Raw genomic sequence first — 17826 nt, 5'->3', positions numbered from 1 at the left:
AGCGTGTCAGCATGGACAAGCATGATAACCGGTCGCTTGTTTAGTGGGCGATATATAGATATATTTTTAGGATTGATTGTATTTGACTATTTGAGATATTGATATCGCAATACCCATCGAATGCTGCTGCTGATGCTGATGGAGGATTGATGTCGGGATGCTGATGGAGGATTGACGTCGGAATAGTAAACCAAACGGTTAGTTGGTATTATGACCGCAATTTTTTAGTTTAAAAATAAAAAATATATAAAATCTCCCGTGAGTTTCACGATTCGAAACGCGAGGAGGCTGAGCCGATCCAGCCGCCGAGATCGAATAGGCAATGGCTCGTTTCAGAGCCCAACGGACAACACAGATCAAGGACGACTTCGGAGTCGTGGAGAAACCCATGGCGTCCTGCCATTAATCGCAGTATCCGTCCGTCCGTACAATATTAGTACAGTACTATATGTGAACCGGGCTTCCAACTCTGTGGTACACGTAACACACGTGTTATTCCGGCCGGGCCGCGGCCGTGTCGCTTTGTCGCCGGCGAGCTCACGCCAGCGTGAGGCCGTGCTTGAGCGCCGCCTTCCACACGACGTCGATCCGGTCCACGTCGATGGCGCCCACCTCGTGGTGGTCCCACCCTTCCAGGCAGTGCACCACGCCGCCGGCGTGGCACGCGTGCACCACCCCCCGCTCCATCGTGTACTGCATGTCCCATGCCAGAGTTAGCAAGTGCGCATTGTATTGCGCGTGGCGAACAGCTCGGTCGGTTCCTTTCGGCGCTGTTGCGTACCTCGCAGGAGCCGAGGCCCTCGACGTCCTTGGGGAGCCTCATGGCGGCGAGCTTGCCGTACGTGCAGTCCCGGCGGAACCCGATGATCGGCGGCACCACGAACTGGTGGAAGTGCGTGCCCGGCGGCGCCCACCGCTGCTCCATCGGCGACAGCCACTTGCCCACGATCCATGCCTGAAACCACATCCATGAACTTCGTTAGCATTGCAGTACTCCCTGCACACAAACTTGTGATACGAAAACTGTAATGATACGTGAACGCTTTCAGTTAGTTTACCTTGCAGCTCTTTGCCGCCTGGTACTTGGTGACCTGCACAAGGTACTGCTGGAACTCGGCCGGTGCCTCCCTCTGGATCTTCAGAAACCTCTCTGTCGACAGCGTTAACATCTGAAGCAAACAAAAGCAGGGAGATCAATCAGTCTTTCCATTCAGTAAGCATTATCCAAGTCTGACCCCGAAAATAATGCCCATCGGAAACGTTGTTTCTGAATATATGCCGCGCACGTACCAAGACTCTGATCTTCTTCCTGCAGAGGTAGAGAGTGATGGCTCTGCCGAGCTTGGACGTCGCGCCGGTGAGGAACACCTCCTTCACGTTGCTCGGGATCTCGTTGAGGATCACGGCCGCCGTGAGGGTGTTGCCGTGCACCACTCTCACCCTCAGGTTGGGATGCTTGCTCACGAACAGTGTGCCCCCTCCATTGAGTGCCTCGTTCTGGAAAGGAAGAGAAGAAAATATATGAGATCAAATGTTTTTAGTTGCCTTGGGTGCCTGATAAATTGAAGTGTTTGATCCATTTCCAAGCCCAGGCAGTTTCTCCGAATTAACCGACCGATGGTTATTGCAACTGACCTTGTTTAGCGCGGCAAGGCTGAGCACTTTGACGCCCATCTTGTCCGCTCTCAGGATGGCGAGCTCGATCTGACGGTTGATGCCCTTCTTCGCCGATGGAATGAAATACTGCAACACAGGTGAAAAAGGTTATAGAATTTAATCTAGTACGTAGAATTTGTGAAAGTTTGTTCCCACCAAATTATAAATTGTGGAATTTCTAGTACAACTTGATTTATAGATGGTAAGAATCAACCTATAGTGCTAGAATCTATAATCCAAATAAAAAACAAATATGACCTAAAATAATTGTTAAGTTTCATGCACTGACTAGCTCACTCAAACGCTAAGAATAAAAAACGCTAGCTAACAATGTTGTGACTGACCTGGAATCCGTATCTTGGGACGCTCCATGTCTGGTGGAGTCGGCCGCGGAGGTAGTAGAAGCTGACGGTGAAGGTCTTGGAGCAGAACCACTGGAGGATCATGAAGGCGAAGGCGAGGGGCCAGAAAGGCAGCAGCACGAGGTGGGTCGAGAACGGCAGCGAGCTGCACGACCGGAACCCGAACGGCACGTGCATCGACGACGTCACGTCCACCACGTGCGCCAGGAACACGAAGTTCGGCACCCGGTCGTTCTTGCCTGCAACACGCAATTTCGCTTCCGTTTACTTTTTTTAATTACCGCGACATCGCAAATTAGTGGAGTAGTTTAGTACTACTATCAGCGCTATGCACTAGAAAAAGGAGAAGCGATTTCTAGATTAACCAATATTCAATGCTTCAGGTGGATAGACGATGCCATCAATATTCAATACCTTGGTGCACCTCCTTCTGAAGCTCCCAAGATTTGGAGTGGATGGTCCCTCCCAGAGCGTCGAACAGAGGCATAAACAAGCAGAAATTGCAGTCCTTCTCCCTGTGGTGTAGGCTTAAATACCTGCGAGATCGGCACATGCATGCATTCACAAAACCAGCGGTCTAAAACCAAACGAAAAAAGTTGCACATTTTACAGCACTGTAGGGCCACTTTCAATCGACCAATGATCTGTCAGCTAGCTATCTAGTTCCATATTCTTATGTCCTCACGCATCAAATGCTACTCTAGCTAAGACATCTATCAGAGATCGTGCCGATGTCCAGACTCCAGAACGACTGATCTACATAACTTGGAGCACTAGTATAGCTCCCGGTCCGATGGTCATTGAATGCCCAAACATGGGCTGCGCGCCCGGCCGGCACAGCCGTAAAGGCGAGCTGGCGACGGGACGCCCTCTGGCCGGCGCACCTCACATGCTCGGCTCGGCGACTCATCGGCCATGCAGGGGAGGGGTCATCAAGGGAGGCATGTGCGATCCAAGTGGTGCACCGGAACGAGCTGTGTTACCGTACGGCGGCACATGTGGCGTTATCAGACCGGGGCGAGGCCTCGGGCCAATGGGGCACGGCTATTCCTTGACCGCGAGCGTTGATCTATGATCCGACAGCTCGCTTCCATTCAGTGGGATCTGTGCATTACTGGAGTCCATTCACAGTCAGTGGAACTGTGGAAGCCCCTTGAGTCCCACAGCCAATTTTTTTTTTACTACGAATAAGGGAGAGAAAGAAAAGAGAAAGAAGAGAGAAAAAAAAAAGCCACATATCTGACTCTCTATATTCATCACTTGTGCTATCACTTCTGTTTTTAGGTTTTTCTAAAAATGTGTTTTTTCTTATTAAAAAATGTTTATAAAAATAGGCTGTTAGATTCTACAATAAATTTTTAATTTCTCAGCACGTAGCTTTTCATAAAACATCTTTCAGCGAGTTTCTTAAATTTAATTTATTTTCCTCAAAAACAGTCTTCTAACTTCTCAAAAACTATTTTTTAAAACCGCTTCTCATTTCTAACTTTTAGCATAGAAGAAAGAAACAAATAGGTATTAATGCTAGTACACCGCACTGATCCCGGCCGGGCCCCGGGATTTAGGGCTGGTGCTGTTCTGTGAATTGAGCCTGATCAGACAGCAGTGATTCGGGGCGTACGGGTACAGGATTCAGTGCAGCCAATGAACAAGTACATTCTGATCCACAGGGCAAATCAAGCCACCTAGATATGTGCTGCACTAGTTAACCACTAGCAGTGGCTTATGTTTGGTTCTGTTGATCATGCAAGCAAAACACTAGTCCTAAGACAAAAGGGTTCAAATTAAGTCATCCTCAAATAGCAACAGTACAGTTTTAGCGGCATGACACACATGGATCGGAGTGTGCTAAAAAGGGCACAGAGGTGATGAGCATGCATGCTTTCTCCAAGAGAGACACGGCACGCACGCACAAGAAAGTACAGTGGGCTAACTGCAAACAAGCTTGGGGTTTGCTTTGCTAGCTCGATCCAAGTACTAAATGAAGTACAAGCTCCATCCATGGCGCCTTCCCCATAAATAAGGTGGTTGGTGTTGGCCGTGGGCAGTTCGATTGCGGAACAGGGGGAAGCAGGTTGGCATCCGCAGAGTACGAAAATTTCACTAGCCCTTCTATATGTACGTCTTATTAACACTATTTATTTATATTAAGATTTATTTTAAAAAAATTAGATAAAAAAATCACATAATAATTATGAGAACCAACATATAGAGATATCAAATAAGAGATAGATAAATAAGATAACCCGTATATTCATACCCCACTTTAAGTCAGCTTTTCTCACATCCGCACCTCTCTTCTCTTCTCTTCACCTCCCCTCCTCTCCCCTCCCGTCGTGTGATCGGCGCCTTTTGAGTTGGTTTGGATGGCCCTGCCATTCCCGTCCATACACCTCCATGCACTGGCAGGCGCATAGTACTGCATGCTGCACTGGCTACGCGCCAAACTGCACATGCCAGTCTCTGCACCACCGGTGTAATGCACCCATACGAAAACGCCAGAGAAGCTAGCTCGGCCCAATGTATGCATCATGCAGCAGTACACTGGTTGTTCAAGGGAACTGTCCTATACTCCTATATATGGACCGGCACTTGATTCTTCATGTCGTGTCACGCGAAACGATTTTCAGATGAACTGGAAACTGGGAGGAAAGAAGAAACTACTACCAGCAATTCAGGGTAGTATCTTAGTTACTAAGTTGGAGAAGGAGATGATGATGATGATGATGGCGTCTTACGTTGGGGTGTAGATGATGTATCTGAGAGGCGGGAAGGCAGCAAACGCCTTGTGGGAGATGACCTCCACGTTGCTGTACCCCATGCACCGAAGGTAGTCGAAGAGGAGGACGTGCCCGTAGACCAGGCTCACGGAGCCGGCCCCGGCCAGGAAGGCCCCGGCGAGCGGCGCCACCATCGCCAGCGTCAGGATTAGGCCCTCCAATGGCGTGCCGAACGCGGCTGTGTAATGTACATAGACCAGAGAGAACAAGAGACGTCAAGTTCAATAATTATGCATTTGAGCCCTCGGAAACAAATAGTTATGCATTTCAGTCCTTGGAGACGTTGTTGTCAGGAAAATCTCCTGAAAAAACAGTCCCTATAACGTAACTGCACATGATGATGTTATTATTAATACGCAGAATTCACTAAAAATTAACTCATGTGTCAACGACTAGATGTTAAGTCTAGAGGATATGGATATCCTCCTTTCTCCCGGGTCTGACTGCTGGTCCGTACCCGTGAGCGGCTGGGTGACGGGGGACGAGTGGTGCGTGGCGTGGTACTTGCAGAAGAGCGGCGCCCGGTGCAGCGCTCTGTGGGCCCAGTAGAAGGCTGGCTCTGAGAGGCTCACGTGCAGGAGCAACGCCACGGCCCACCCCCGCGGGTCCCACTCCCGGAGCTCCGGCACGGCCGGGAAGAGCGGACTGTTGATCGCCATGGCCGCCATTAGGGTTTGCATAATCACCATGTTATCCCTGCGCAACAATTATTTAATTAGCCCCCCAAATCATGCAACTCTGATCGTCGTGTAGCATCAGCGTGCGAGCTGTGAGGACTGCAGAGTCTTTCAGCGTATCAGTATAACTCTCTCGGTCTCTCTCTCTCTAAAAAAAAAAGCAGTCATGTTCTTTGAGTGATGTTTGCTTCCTCACTCACGCCGGAGCACTTTTAACGAACACCCAAACGCGGATGAAATTGTTGCACATTTACTACCTATTGTGAATGATGCGGCCCCCAACGGTCCAACGCTAAAGAAAACCGGAGGGCCCAATCACACATGAGAAGTCACCAGATGGAACTAGGCACAGACGCCATATATGGACGAGGGCGTATCTGGAAGCCCTCAATGCCCTCTCGCATGGAAGAGGAGCAAGAAGAGGGAGAGCTCTGGCTCTGGATCCACCCTGGGATCGCTCCCCATGCAAAGACTAAAGACGAGCGTGCGCTGATAATTTGTTTTCCTATTTCAGACAATCAAATCTCAGACATCCGTTCAAGAAAAAAAAAGTACTGACAGAAGTAAATTTTATAAGATCTAGTCTTATAAAAGATTTTCTCTCTTATGATAATATGTATCTACTTTTTCTCTCTTATTCAACTCAGTCATTAGATCATAAGATGAATGATATGAATATGATATTACGAGTGTCTTTCTAAACAGGTTTCTATAAATTTTACTTCCGTACAGACACAGATCGATCTATACTGAACTCTGTGATTATTTATCTTAAAAACTTCACGTACGTCAAATAAGTCGAGTCCATTCAATGATATCCTGGTAAAATCTATGTTTCAAACGGGGCCTTAATATATATAGGCGCAGTTTCCAGCGACATGAACACCGTAGCTTGTGCAGCAATATATAAGCACATAGCAGTGTAAACTACTAGCTACCACTTACCAATCCCACTCGGCGTCGATCTGTCGGAAGTCGACGCCGTCCTTGACGACGCGCCGGCGGCGGGTGAAGAAGAGCATGTTGCCGTAAGAGAACCAGAGCTGGAATGTCAGCGACCGGAGCACGAGGAGGACGAGGAGGTGGAGGCACCACGAGTCCAGCGGCAAGCTCCCGCCCTCCCTCCACGCGTGCGCCACCTTCGCCACCAGAGGGGCGTACAGCAGGTACTGCACGCACGCATCGAACGGACGAACGAACGAGCAAACAAACAAAGATTAATAAGCTGCTGTGCCTAAGCAACAACAACACAAAGCTCACAAGCGGAGTAGAGATTCAGCTATGCTGCGTTGATCTGCATGCATGGCGTAGCTAGTCCTTGCCTTGTATGAACCGAGGCTTGCCCATGGCCAGGAAGACAAGGGAGAACCCATGGCCCGGCCAGGAAGAGAGCTGCAGAGAGGCGTGTGTAGAGAGAGAGAGAGAGCGCGCGCGCGAGCCCGTTTGTGTTGGGATATCTCCCCTCGAATGCGTCTTGGACACCGCCCCCTCCCTATTTATAACAAGAGAAAGGAGCGGCAAAAATAGCAGAATTAAATGGCGGAACCTATTCTTCATGTGCCTGTTTTTCATTTTCTTTTCAGCCGACGAATTTAGTCGGTCCGATCTTCATCCAACGTATCTTCTGTTTTCTTCCTCGCGCCTTCTGCCTGATCTATCCAGCGCACGCTCCCTCGCCACCTCGCCTGACCCGCACCTAGCGACACCCTACCGCCAGAGCCGGTTCTGATATTTTGATGATCTAAGGCGATATTTAAAATAGAATCTTATTAGATATAAATTTCGAAATATTTATATAGCACAGTGACTCAAAATAATAGTGTTATATTTTTTATATCAAACAAATAGTAGTTGCATGTATCATATGAAAAAAATAGCATGCTCTAGTACACTTCAGAGTCCGGACATCGCCTGCCGCAAGACGTTCACTCGCTTAAACCTAATTTTTTCAGTTTACTTTTGGACCAGACGAGTTGTGAGTTTGTGACATTGAGCACAGCACAACCTAATCAGCACAGAAGACAAAGCACGTATACATATGGACCCCTGAATTTTAGAGGCCCGGGGTGGCCGCCCCGCTCGCCCCCCTCTAGGGCCGGCCCTGCCTACCGCCTTGTTGCTCCACCTCCGTCCTCCGTCCTCCATCGCGCTAACCACTTGCGTACGCCCTCCCGCTCTAGCACCGGTCAACCGGTTGTCCAAGAACCGCCGCCGGAGCACACTTCCTTTCACCGGCGTGTGTGTTCACACAGGATGTCTGAAATCCTTTGAAATTTCAGCGCCTAAAACGTACTAGGAAGCTTAGAATTAAATGGCTGGCTTCACTTTTCCACTAACTTAATTTGACAGGTAGCTCCAATGGTATATTCTCACCTGTTAGTTTTGCAAAACAGCACAGCGAATAAGTACAGTACTTAATTCGCTTTCAAGCTTGTGATGTGTGACTGTAATTATGAATGAGCAGTAAGCGAATGTACTGACTAACCACTGCTATAAAAGGAAGAAATTATCCGTGCAAATTAACAAACTGCATTTGGACAAGGCTCCTGCGGTACTGCTCGTCCAGCATCGTTGTAACCGTTCGGTCCATTTCTGCTAGCCTCCGGCTAAGCGTAAGGATTTTTGGCGTACGTACTGGGTGGAATGGAGGGGAAATGTAAAATCACATTAGTTTAATGTATACATGACTTATTTTAGCTATTTATCTTTTTCACGTGATACATATTTATCTATTGGTTCTTCTTGTTCATTTTATAAATTTTTTTCACCTATTTCCCTTACATAAATCTCAATATAAATGAATAGTGGAAATTTCGCTTATCGTGGTCCATCTGCTTCGGAGACGTGTGTGCCAGTTTAATGGGGTTCCAGTTGCTGCAATATTCCGCGCAGCAGTAGTTCCTGATGGGCTGGTTGCGATCGATAACTATAATTAACGATCACGAATATATCATCTAACAACCCCAAAATAATCGGTCGACTGGTGTGGTCCAATTAGATACGGTTGGTATGATTCTGCTTCTTCTTTTTCTTTTTCATGAGGCAATCCTGCTTGTTTCATGATCGCAGCCAAAGCAAATGGATACATTAGATGGTCCTTTTTATTGGAGGAGGGTGGGGGATTCCATGCGTCAGTAGATTGATGAGTGGATATGTATATATTTAAGGGTCTAATTATTTCAAGTTATTCTGATTTCTACGATTATACACTCATAAAACAAAGTTAAAACAGTCTATAGAGGTATTGACATAACCCAAAGTTGTATCTATAGTTGAAATCCACAATCTGACCCGAATGTACTTTTGTAGGTTCACGGAAATGATGTTTTGAGGTTGCCACTAAGGGATTATTAAATTTGGTACTAACCTCTTTCGATCAAAATCAATCCAAAAGCTATAATGACAAATAGCCATAGCTTTGGAGAAGAAAATCAGTTTTTGAAAAGCCATAACAAAAATTAAAAAAAAAATCTGTTAGCCTATAATCTCAATAGCACAGTAATGTATACTAGTTCCATCCGTTTTTTACTTATTGTTCTGAACATCAAACCGTCTTCGATAACTACGATTCAAAAGTGTTCTCTCATCATAAATATACTAATATCATTTGCGTGGTGATTCTTTTTTTTTCTTAACATTTCCTTATGCCAATGGACAGCAGTCGTGGTTCAAGGTTTTTTTTTAGGAATAATTCACTACGGTTTCCCAACTAAGGGTAGTAGTAGCACGAAAGGCTCAACCTTCAGCAAATTTTACGGTTTATTATTAAATAACTTAACATATTTTTTATATTCTTACTATGTTAATAATATATGAGTCCAAATTTTACATATCGTCTTTACAATCTGTGATATATTAGAGAGTAGCTATTTATTCTGTGTCCGTGGATTTATCCCAACCTTACCTTCGTACTAGAAACCGCACATTATTGCTGTGACACACTAGTGTACGAATGTCTGTTGATCCATTAACGTACTCGCCACAGAGAGACTGGCACTGGCTGCACCACATAGCACCGTGCCTCGACTCCAGGGTCGCAGCCCTTTACAACCTACACTCGACGAGATCGATCGATGTAGTCAGGCCCTCGGAAACTTTTGACAGATTGCACAGCCTAGTGTACTGTTCTTGGCATGGCAGGACATCTGCTCTACTGGACTAGTGCACTGTACTGCACTAGTAAGTGAGCGGTGCGCTGAAACCTCCTTCAGCTTCGCCATGTTACCCTGCTGCTAATAAATCAGTAAAGACTTCCAGACAGGTAGTGACTGATGACTGACTGACTGGGGAGAGTGCTGCCTTGGTGTCAGTGTAAGGTTGTGTACACCGTACTACACTAGTGCTGCTAACTCTGCCGAGGTGAAACTGGCATTGCGGTGCAATCCAAGCTAGCTTCAGTTTTACGGCCACCAGCCTTGTCTTCTTCCCGGTGAATTCAGAGCGCGACCCAGGGCTAGGACTGACCATTAGACCCGTAGATTCAGATATCCGTGAGTTCTATATTCGCCATTCCCACCGCATCACACGATTCACACCACAGACGGCCGCCGCCGACCACATCGCATTCGCCGCCCAGCCGCCGCCACGCGCTCACGCAAGATCTCGCCGGCCTCCACCGAGAGATGCAGCTCAAGATGGCAGGAGCTCCTCCGATGATGTCCTCCCTCCTTCAGCGTCTTCCTTCCCCAACCGGCGACCTCCTCCCTCCCCGGTCCGACGTATTCCCCAACCGGCACTCCAAAGCTGAGCTGGAACTCCCAGCAGACCAATCCATCCATCTTTCCGTCAAGGAACCACAACTCCGCAAGGTGAGTGCCAAGATCCGCTTGTTCACAGAGACCCCCAAAGCTGGGAATGTCTACTGCTCATCTTTGTTCAACTACTCATCTTTGCTATGTGAATGTCTAGCTAGAAGTATACTCTGTTTTATCTGTCAACATAGTGGCTTGTTTGTTGTCAATATATGATTGGTTTATCTTAAGTTATTAGTATCAACTTTCCTGGACTGTTGGTAACTTGGTATGTGTTATGTCATGTTTCTTGTGCTAATAGAGTGTGTAATCCAGGTCGGGATGACGATATACGTGCTTGTTCTTGAAAGTTTCATTTACATTTGTGTTTCATACTGAGTGTGTAATCAAGTTTTCTGAAAGTTACCGTTGACTGTTCAGATCTACATGTTACTGTTGAACTGAATCTGACGGGTACCTGAAAGCCGCCGGGCGCCCGATGGATTCAGATTTAGGTTTCAATTTTTGTCCGTTTGGCAATTTGGGTTCAGTCGGATTAGGACTAACCGGTTTCAGATCAAATGTGATTTTACTCTAACCAGATCCGATCCGATCCGATCCGATCCATTACCAGCCCTAATTAGGGCCTTGCTGCCGTGGTGTGTAGCCCGGGGCGCCACTACAGCTGCGCCCATGGTCAGGGCTCAAACGGTCAATGTTCCTCGCATCAGCATTGCCGATGGCCTGGCTGCTCCTGCCACCACCGGCCAATGAATATAGTACGGCAGCAAAGGCTGCCCAAACGAAAGGCGAACCGCGAGCCGCATGGAGGTGACGCAGTTTTCGTCGCATGTGTGGTTGGGGGTTGGATTATTTTTCCTCGACCTTAACCTCTGACCCTTTCCCCTGCCATCATGTCAAGTGCAATGTATGTGCTGCTCACTCAGCTGAGCGGCAGCTCCTGCCTGACTCTCTCGTCTCGCGCGTGCCCGATTCAAAGCAGTATGTATGCCTTGCACTTGCACCTGTACCAGCAGCAGTGGGTCTCAAGGAAAAGCGAAATATGCACGTCAGATGCCTGTGGATCATCGCAAAATCCGCCGTCTGCGCTGCGCCTGTACCTGGTCTCTCGTTCGGTGGCGAGCTGGAGCGGAGATCCGCGTGAACCTTGAATTCGCTGCGGGTGCCTGGCCGGCTGATCAGTGATCGGCTCACCTGCCCATCTCCCAACGAGTAACTGAACAACACCCTGAGCCGCCAGCCGCCAGCCGCCAGCCGCCAGACACTCCCCGGTCCACACCGAGCACGGAGCACCGTCCGCCGGCCTCCCGGCTCAACGTGTCGATTAACGGTGCTAGCAAGTTTGGCAACAGGAATACGCGTTTGCTGAGCTGCCGATTAGATCGCACAGGCTATTATCTATCGGGTGCGTTTAGCAGCCAGAAGGAGGAGGAGGAGATGCCCTCGCATGTGTGTTACGCTCATCTGTGTTTCAGGCTTTCTCACGGTTTCAGCACGGCGTGCGTGGCTGCGTGCGTGGCTTTCGTGCGTACCGTCCATGCTGATCGACTGCAAACGCGTGCGGTACTGGCTGTAGTGTGACGCGTAAAGCCTGGCAGATGCATGCCACTTCGCTGCGCACGCTGGGGACGGCTCACTGATGTGGCCATGCCCATCCGTCGCAGCGCCTGGGCGGCGGTGCGTACTGGTGAGCCAGCGCCAGCAGCAGCACCTCTCGGTCAATGTTTTTGCGCTGTGTTGGCATGTCGGGCATTAAGGGCCGGAAGAGGACGTCGTGGACTTGAGCAGCCGGCCGCCTCCGCCTGGGCGCTTCATTTGGTCATGGTGATTCCTCGTGCGCTTTCGTTGGGCGCAATTGCATTCATCTTTCTGAAGGGAAAACCGTTGCAGCCCAGTGTCAAATCAGACTTGGCGGCCAGAGATAAAACGCCATTTTTATTAGGTGGCCTCCAACCTTCATATTCATTCGTCTAGAAGATTTGTTCCTATTCAGTCTTGTCGAAGATTTGTTCTTTATAATATGTCCAGAATTATATTTGGTACCTTCGAAATAAGAGGCTGAACACAAAATAAGACACGTGATGTAGATAGATTCGGACCCTCGGCTAGAGTAATACTGTATGTTCTGAATGAAAGTTGATGTATATATATTCTCTCGAGTACAAATAAGATGGCTAGATCTATTACAAGAAATAGATCAGATCTAAACTAAATTAGAGTTGAAGTCGCCGAGTATCTCCTATAGTTTTGGTGCTTGTGTCGAGTTAAGTTGTGTTGAACTGTTCTAGATTGTCGAAGTTCTAGGGTTTTGTAGAAATCGTCCTTTTAAGGGTCTGGGTTCTCATCTTATATAGGTTTTGTCATTACCCTCGATCCTGTCGTAATCGATGAGAAGTCATATGTCTTGTCGATCAAGACAAGGTAGCAGAATCTAGTTTGGATACTAGTCGTATTTGAGTTAGTTAACTTGATTGGGACCTTCTTAGTATGGGTTTTCGTAATCTCCGAGTAGACCGGATCCCACAGATTCAGATTCACAGTACCCAGAGTCGTTAAAAATGCGAATAAGGTATTCTATCTATATTCTTTATATGTATATGACATATAATTAAATATTCGATAAGTCGTGTCAGTGGAGTACTGGTATGTATATCTATTTGATGTGCCACGTAAAATTGGTACTGGTAAGTTCTGAAATGGAGCACATTCCATTCACCCGATCGTCGAACCAAATGTCCAAATAGAGTTTCAAATACAAAATTCGTATTCCTTAGTTTCTCTTATTTGTGTGTGTGTGTGTTTAACGACTTCACGTTCTCTCAGTCAATTAAGTAGGCTTCTTTTTCAAGGGAAGGGCAAGAGCCATTCCCCCCCCCCCCCCCCTACGAAGCTTTGATCGACTGAACAATAAAAGCATGTTCTGTTTTCTTTCAGATAACTTCATTGTCTGTGTACAATATCTGCTAAATCAAACATGAAAGCATTTGAATCTAATTTTCATTAGTCTGATTTGACACTGGTTTCAAGTTTTGTTTGGGCATTATTGGTTCAGCATGACTGCATGAAAGTGCACGTGTCAACCTATATATTTATATCTTGAAAATATTTATCTTTCAAGACGTGCAATTCAGCGAGCTATGGCATGTTGTGGTGCAATTCGGTGATCCGATTCTCGACCTATCAGACCGATCACATGAGCACGCGTCACCCATGTCTGATTGCAAACGGCGTGCGTGCATGTCTTTTCGTGCGTACCGTCTATGCTGACTCTAGACGAGTACAAGTTTGCGTGCACCACGATGCAGAAGGAAGTGCGGCTAACGGTACACGTATAAACCTGGCAGATGCATACCACTCACTCACACTGTGTCTGCTGAGGACCTATCCTTGTTGGCTGTTGCGAATCAATGTGCCGGTGGCCATGCATGCCCATCCGTGCCAGGCCCTGGCCGGCGATGCGTGTGGGTGAGCCAGCGGAGGCAAGCGCACGTCTCGGTCAGTGTTCTTGCGCCGTGCGAGCGTGTCGGGCATTAAGGGCGTGTTTGATTTTCTTGTCGCCGCTTGTCTGGCGCTAGGTAACAAATCGAACGTTTTGGTTCGCTGGCTAGCTGTCTCGGTACTGTGCTTTCCACTTTTTTTCGTTGCCAGTCTAAACAAGCTAAATTGGCTCTCCGTCAAAAATAAAAATAGCCTCGCTGGGCTTTTGCCGAGCAGACGAACCAAACACACCTAACTCTGCACGGGCCGGAGAGAGAACGCCGTGGACTCGATCGAGGCAGCAGCCTGCGACGCCCACAAACGTGCGTCCAAGGGCACGAAACTGCACAAACAGGTCAGCACCGGGTTCTTTCACTTCGTGGCGACGATGGCTCCTCGTGCGCTCTCGTGAATTACTGACCACGCCGACACCGTGACGTCCGCCATGGCGCCATCATGCGTGCGCGGTCACCTACCAACACCGCCCCGGATCCGGGGAAGAGCAGCGGCACGTACGTCCCGTGGCGTGCTCGCAGGGCCGAGACGATGCGCCGGAAACATCTGTGCATCCGGAGTTACCGCGCGCGCGCCTTTGGCATTTGCGCGCGGTTTGGCTCCCGAATCGCACGCTGGGGCGGCCGGTGCGTCGCCGCATCGGGAAGGGCCGGTTCGTGCCAAACGGCCGGCGGGCGACTCGCCGCTCTGGCGAGCTCTGGGCTGTGCCACGCATGGTTCAATGCTTTTCGGTTGGTTTCCAGTTTCCAGACGGGACGGAAACTAAATTCGGTTTCGGTGCTAACCATTCCGATCGAGATCGATCGGGTTCGTCTGGTGAAGTGTGACGGATCTGTGCGTGAGAGCGAAGCATAAGTAGGATCGAGGTTGTCGATTAGACCGAGTTAAATAGGTATTTTAATAAATACCTAATGTATCTTAAAACCTCAATAGAATTAAAAACATTATAAAGACTATTTAAAAAGAGAAATTTCGAGTCAATTTGACTCTACAAATGATATATGATTTACAGATTTTATTCAAGACTATTTTATGTGTCTTTATACATAAAAATTTGTAATTTTAAATCAACACGAGCTACCTAGTGAAAAAACCTCTCAAGTTGATAGAATAAAGCCAAAAAAATTTAATACCCGTCTCGCACGCTTCTCAAAGTGTAACTCACTGCTGCTTGCTTTGACCCCAAGAAAGCATCTTGATGTCGACACGTATACCCCGTCTTGCGATCTTGACTGCCAGCAAGTCTCTTCCGTTCCTAATCCCTCGTACCACCTTATCACTTGTATCGGCATCCCTTTTCGTTTGATTTTATCAATATACCATCTTTATCCTTACTTTCAAGCTTTGTTTGACCTCCATGTGCACGGCTAGGATCACCCTCGACTCCACTGGCCTCCTCGATCATCTAGCACTAAGCACACTACTCGGCCCTGATCATCCCGTCGTCGATCGTCAAGTTACATCCATCACCTGCATATTATAAGACAAGCAAACATATTTCTCCAAATCACATACCATCTCCAGATTAGCCAAACTCAAACTGCAAGTCAAAGCACGTCTCTGAAATTTTGTGAACACCGGATATTCCGATGTGCACAACCTCTGAGCATCAGAACATCCGATGTGTGTAACTTTCTCTGCGCCCTGCAAAATCAGCTCTCTGCAAGAAATGGTCCGGTGAGTTACTCCGGTGCTCACAACCTACCACACCGGATCATCTGGTAAATGTAAAAAGCCTCTAGACTAATTTTGCATAATTTATACAATAATAGCTCCGGTGTACACTCCGGTGCTCACAGTCCAATCACCGGACAATCCGGTGCACCTTCTCAAAATTGACACCAAGACTTTCTTCTCTACAGGAAATGCCCTGGCGCTCCTATTGCACTCACACTGGACCATCTAGTCAGTAGACCACCATCAGATCATGATCTTGCACTTCTTTGTTAAACACACCAGACCATCTGGTGTGTAGAATAACTCTAGCACTGGAAATCTGCACCTTTGTTAAATGCTCTGTTGCTGTCTCCAAGTGCTCACCGAGTCATTTGGTGTGTGCAAATACCCACACATCGGATCATCTGGTGATGACAATTTTTCCTAAACTTTGACTGAACTATAACAACTATATTTTCTTAAATTTTGGTTAGTTATGATTATAATTGCAACACATATATATGCTTATGCAATCAAAACATCATCAAACCAAAATAACACTTTGTCAATCACTCATCACATGTAAAACCAATGCTCATTTCAACTTGGTTTATCAATCTCCCCCTTGATGAGTGCATTGATAACCTCTCCAAGAGCAAATAATGGTTTGAAGAAGCACAAAAAGTTCATCCAAGTGAACAAAAACTCACGAAAGAGCAAAAACATGTCACTAGGCATAAGAAAGATTGCAAAAGCTCGAAAAGAGAAGAGAAGCAAGCCAAAAATCTTAAAGGCTCAAATGCATATGCTTCATACTCTCCCTTGATGAATGCACAAAATTTCATTATGGATTCCCCCCTCCCTTCATTATGTAAGATTCTTATTTATGGATTAATGCATATTTTCTCCCCTTTGACAATGCAAACATCAAGGATAACATTTCTCCTCCTTTAAAATAAAACAAGATGAGATATAAAAGCTGTGCAAATAAAATACAAGCCTACAAAGCTTCAGATATAGATCACAAAACACTTTCAAGAACTAGAGATATCAAAACACTATGAGGAGTAAGTAATATAACTGAAAGGCACACAAAGTCTTACAGTGATTCCATATCACAAGCACCGGGAGTAAAACAAGGTTTGATCATGCTGTTTAATTATCCAAATGTGTCACCACAAGAGTATCCACAGTTTCATAATCAGTGCAAAGATTAGAAAAACTAGTGCTATATCAAGTTCAAATTAGGCAACCAAGTTCAACCCAATGGGCTATATAAACACCCACATATCAATCCAAGCCTTAATTTTATAAGATAAAAAAAACATTGTTAGCACATTAGAAGGCAATTCTCCCTCACACAAAGCCATAGGGATGACACACCCTAAGCTCTCCCCTCAAATAGGAAAATTTAGTTGCATCAAGAAACTTGTTAAAGATGTCGCATAGTTGGTTTTGAGTATCTATGTAGCTCAACTCAACATCTCTCTTCTCATTGTGATCTTTCAAGAAGTGGATTCTAACATCTATATCTTTGATTCTGGAGTGTTGAACTGAATTATTTGCTAGGCTTATGGCACTGGTGTTGTCACACAAAAGTGGTACACTGTTGAAAACTAACCCATAGTTCCTTAGGGTAGCAACCATCCACAAAATATGTGAGCAACAACTAGCAGCAGCTGCATATTCAGTTTCAGTAGTATACTGCATAACACTAGACTGTTTACGAGAAAACCAACACACAAGAGAAGTACCCAAGAAAAAATAAGTATTGGAGGTGCTCTTCCTGTCAATTCTACAACTAACAAAATCCACATCGAAAAAACCTCGAAGAGAGAGAAGAAGATGCAAAAAATCAAAGGCCATACTCGAGAGTGTGCTTGAGGTACCTGAGAATGCGCTTCACCACTTGGCGGTAAGACATCCTTGATGAAGCTTGAAAGCGGGCACAAAGGCAGATGGTAAAGTGGATATCGGGTCTTATCGTTGTTAGGTAGAGAAGGAGCCAATCATGCTCTTTACTCTCACCATCTTTGTTCTCATAAAGCACGGTCGAGGTACCCATAAGTGTCGCCAAAGGCTTCGCATCGCTCTGTCGAACTTCTTCAGTAAGCCCTTGGTGTACTTCATCTGATGGGCGAATGTAACTTGCTTGTATTGTTTGATTTGCAGCCTAAGGAAAAGTTGAGCTCTCCCATCATCGATATCTCAAATTCTCTGCTCATAATTTCTGCAAACTTGACCACAAGTGCATGAGAAGAGCCATAAAAAATAATATCATTCATGTAAATATGAACAAATAGAAAATTATTGTCATACGTGAGAGTGAACAAAGTTTTATCTACCAACCACATCTCATACCCATGCTCTAACAAGAAAGACTTAGGTCTATCATACCAAGCCTTAGGTGCTTGCTTGAGACTATACAAAACTTTTCGAAGCTTGTATATCT

At 46.5% G+C, this 17826-nt stretch overlaps 1 protein-coding gene across 1 annotated transcript; it reads right to left on the bottom strand.

Annotated features, from left to right (window-relative positions):
- Nucleotides 1–414: 414 nt before the first annotated feature.
- LOC133927143 (very-long-chain aldehyde decarbonylase GL1-3-like) lies at nt 415–6929 on the bottom strand. Its single transcript, XM_062373450.1, has 10 exons — nt 6421–6929; nt 5256–5494; nt 4757–4976; nt 2433–2554; nt 2001–2257; nt 1636–1743; nt 1291–1497; nt 1059–1169; nt 782–955; nt 415–693 (listed from the first exon to the last, which is right to left on the bottom strand). The coding sequence occupies exons 1-10, from the start codon at nt 6495–6497 to the stop codon at nt 538–540; spliced, it is 1671 nt and encodes a 556-aa protein (XP_062229434.1). The 5' UTR covers nt 6498–6929; the 3' UTR covers nt 415–537.
- Nucleotides 6930–17826: the final 10897 nt, after the last annotated feature.

Source organism: Phragmites australis, chromosome 8 (assembly GCF_958298935.1).
Source record: "Phragmites australis chromosome 8, lpPhrAust1.1, whole genome shotgun sequence".
Classification (NCBI taxonomy): domain Eukaryota; kingdom Viridiplantae; phylum Streptophyta; class Magnoliopsida; order Poales; family Poaceae; genus Phragmites; species Phragmites australis.
This window is presented reverse-complemented; position numbering and strand designations above follow the sequence as displayed.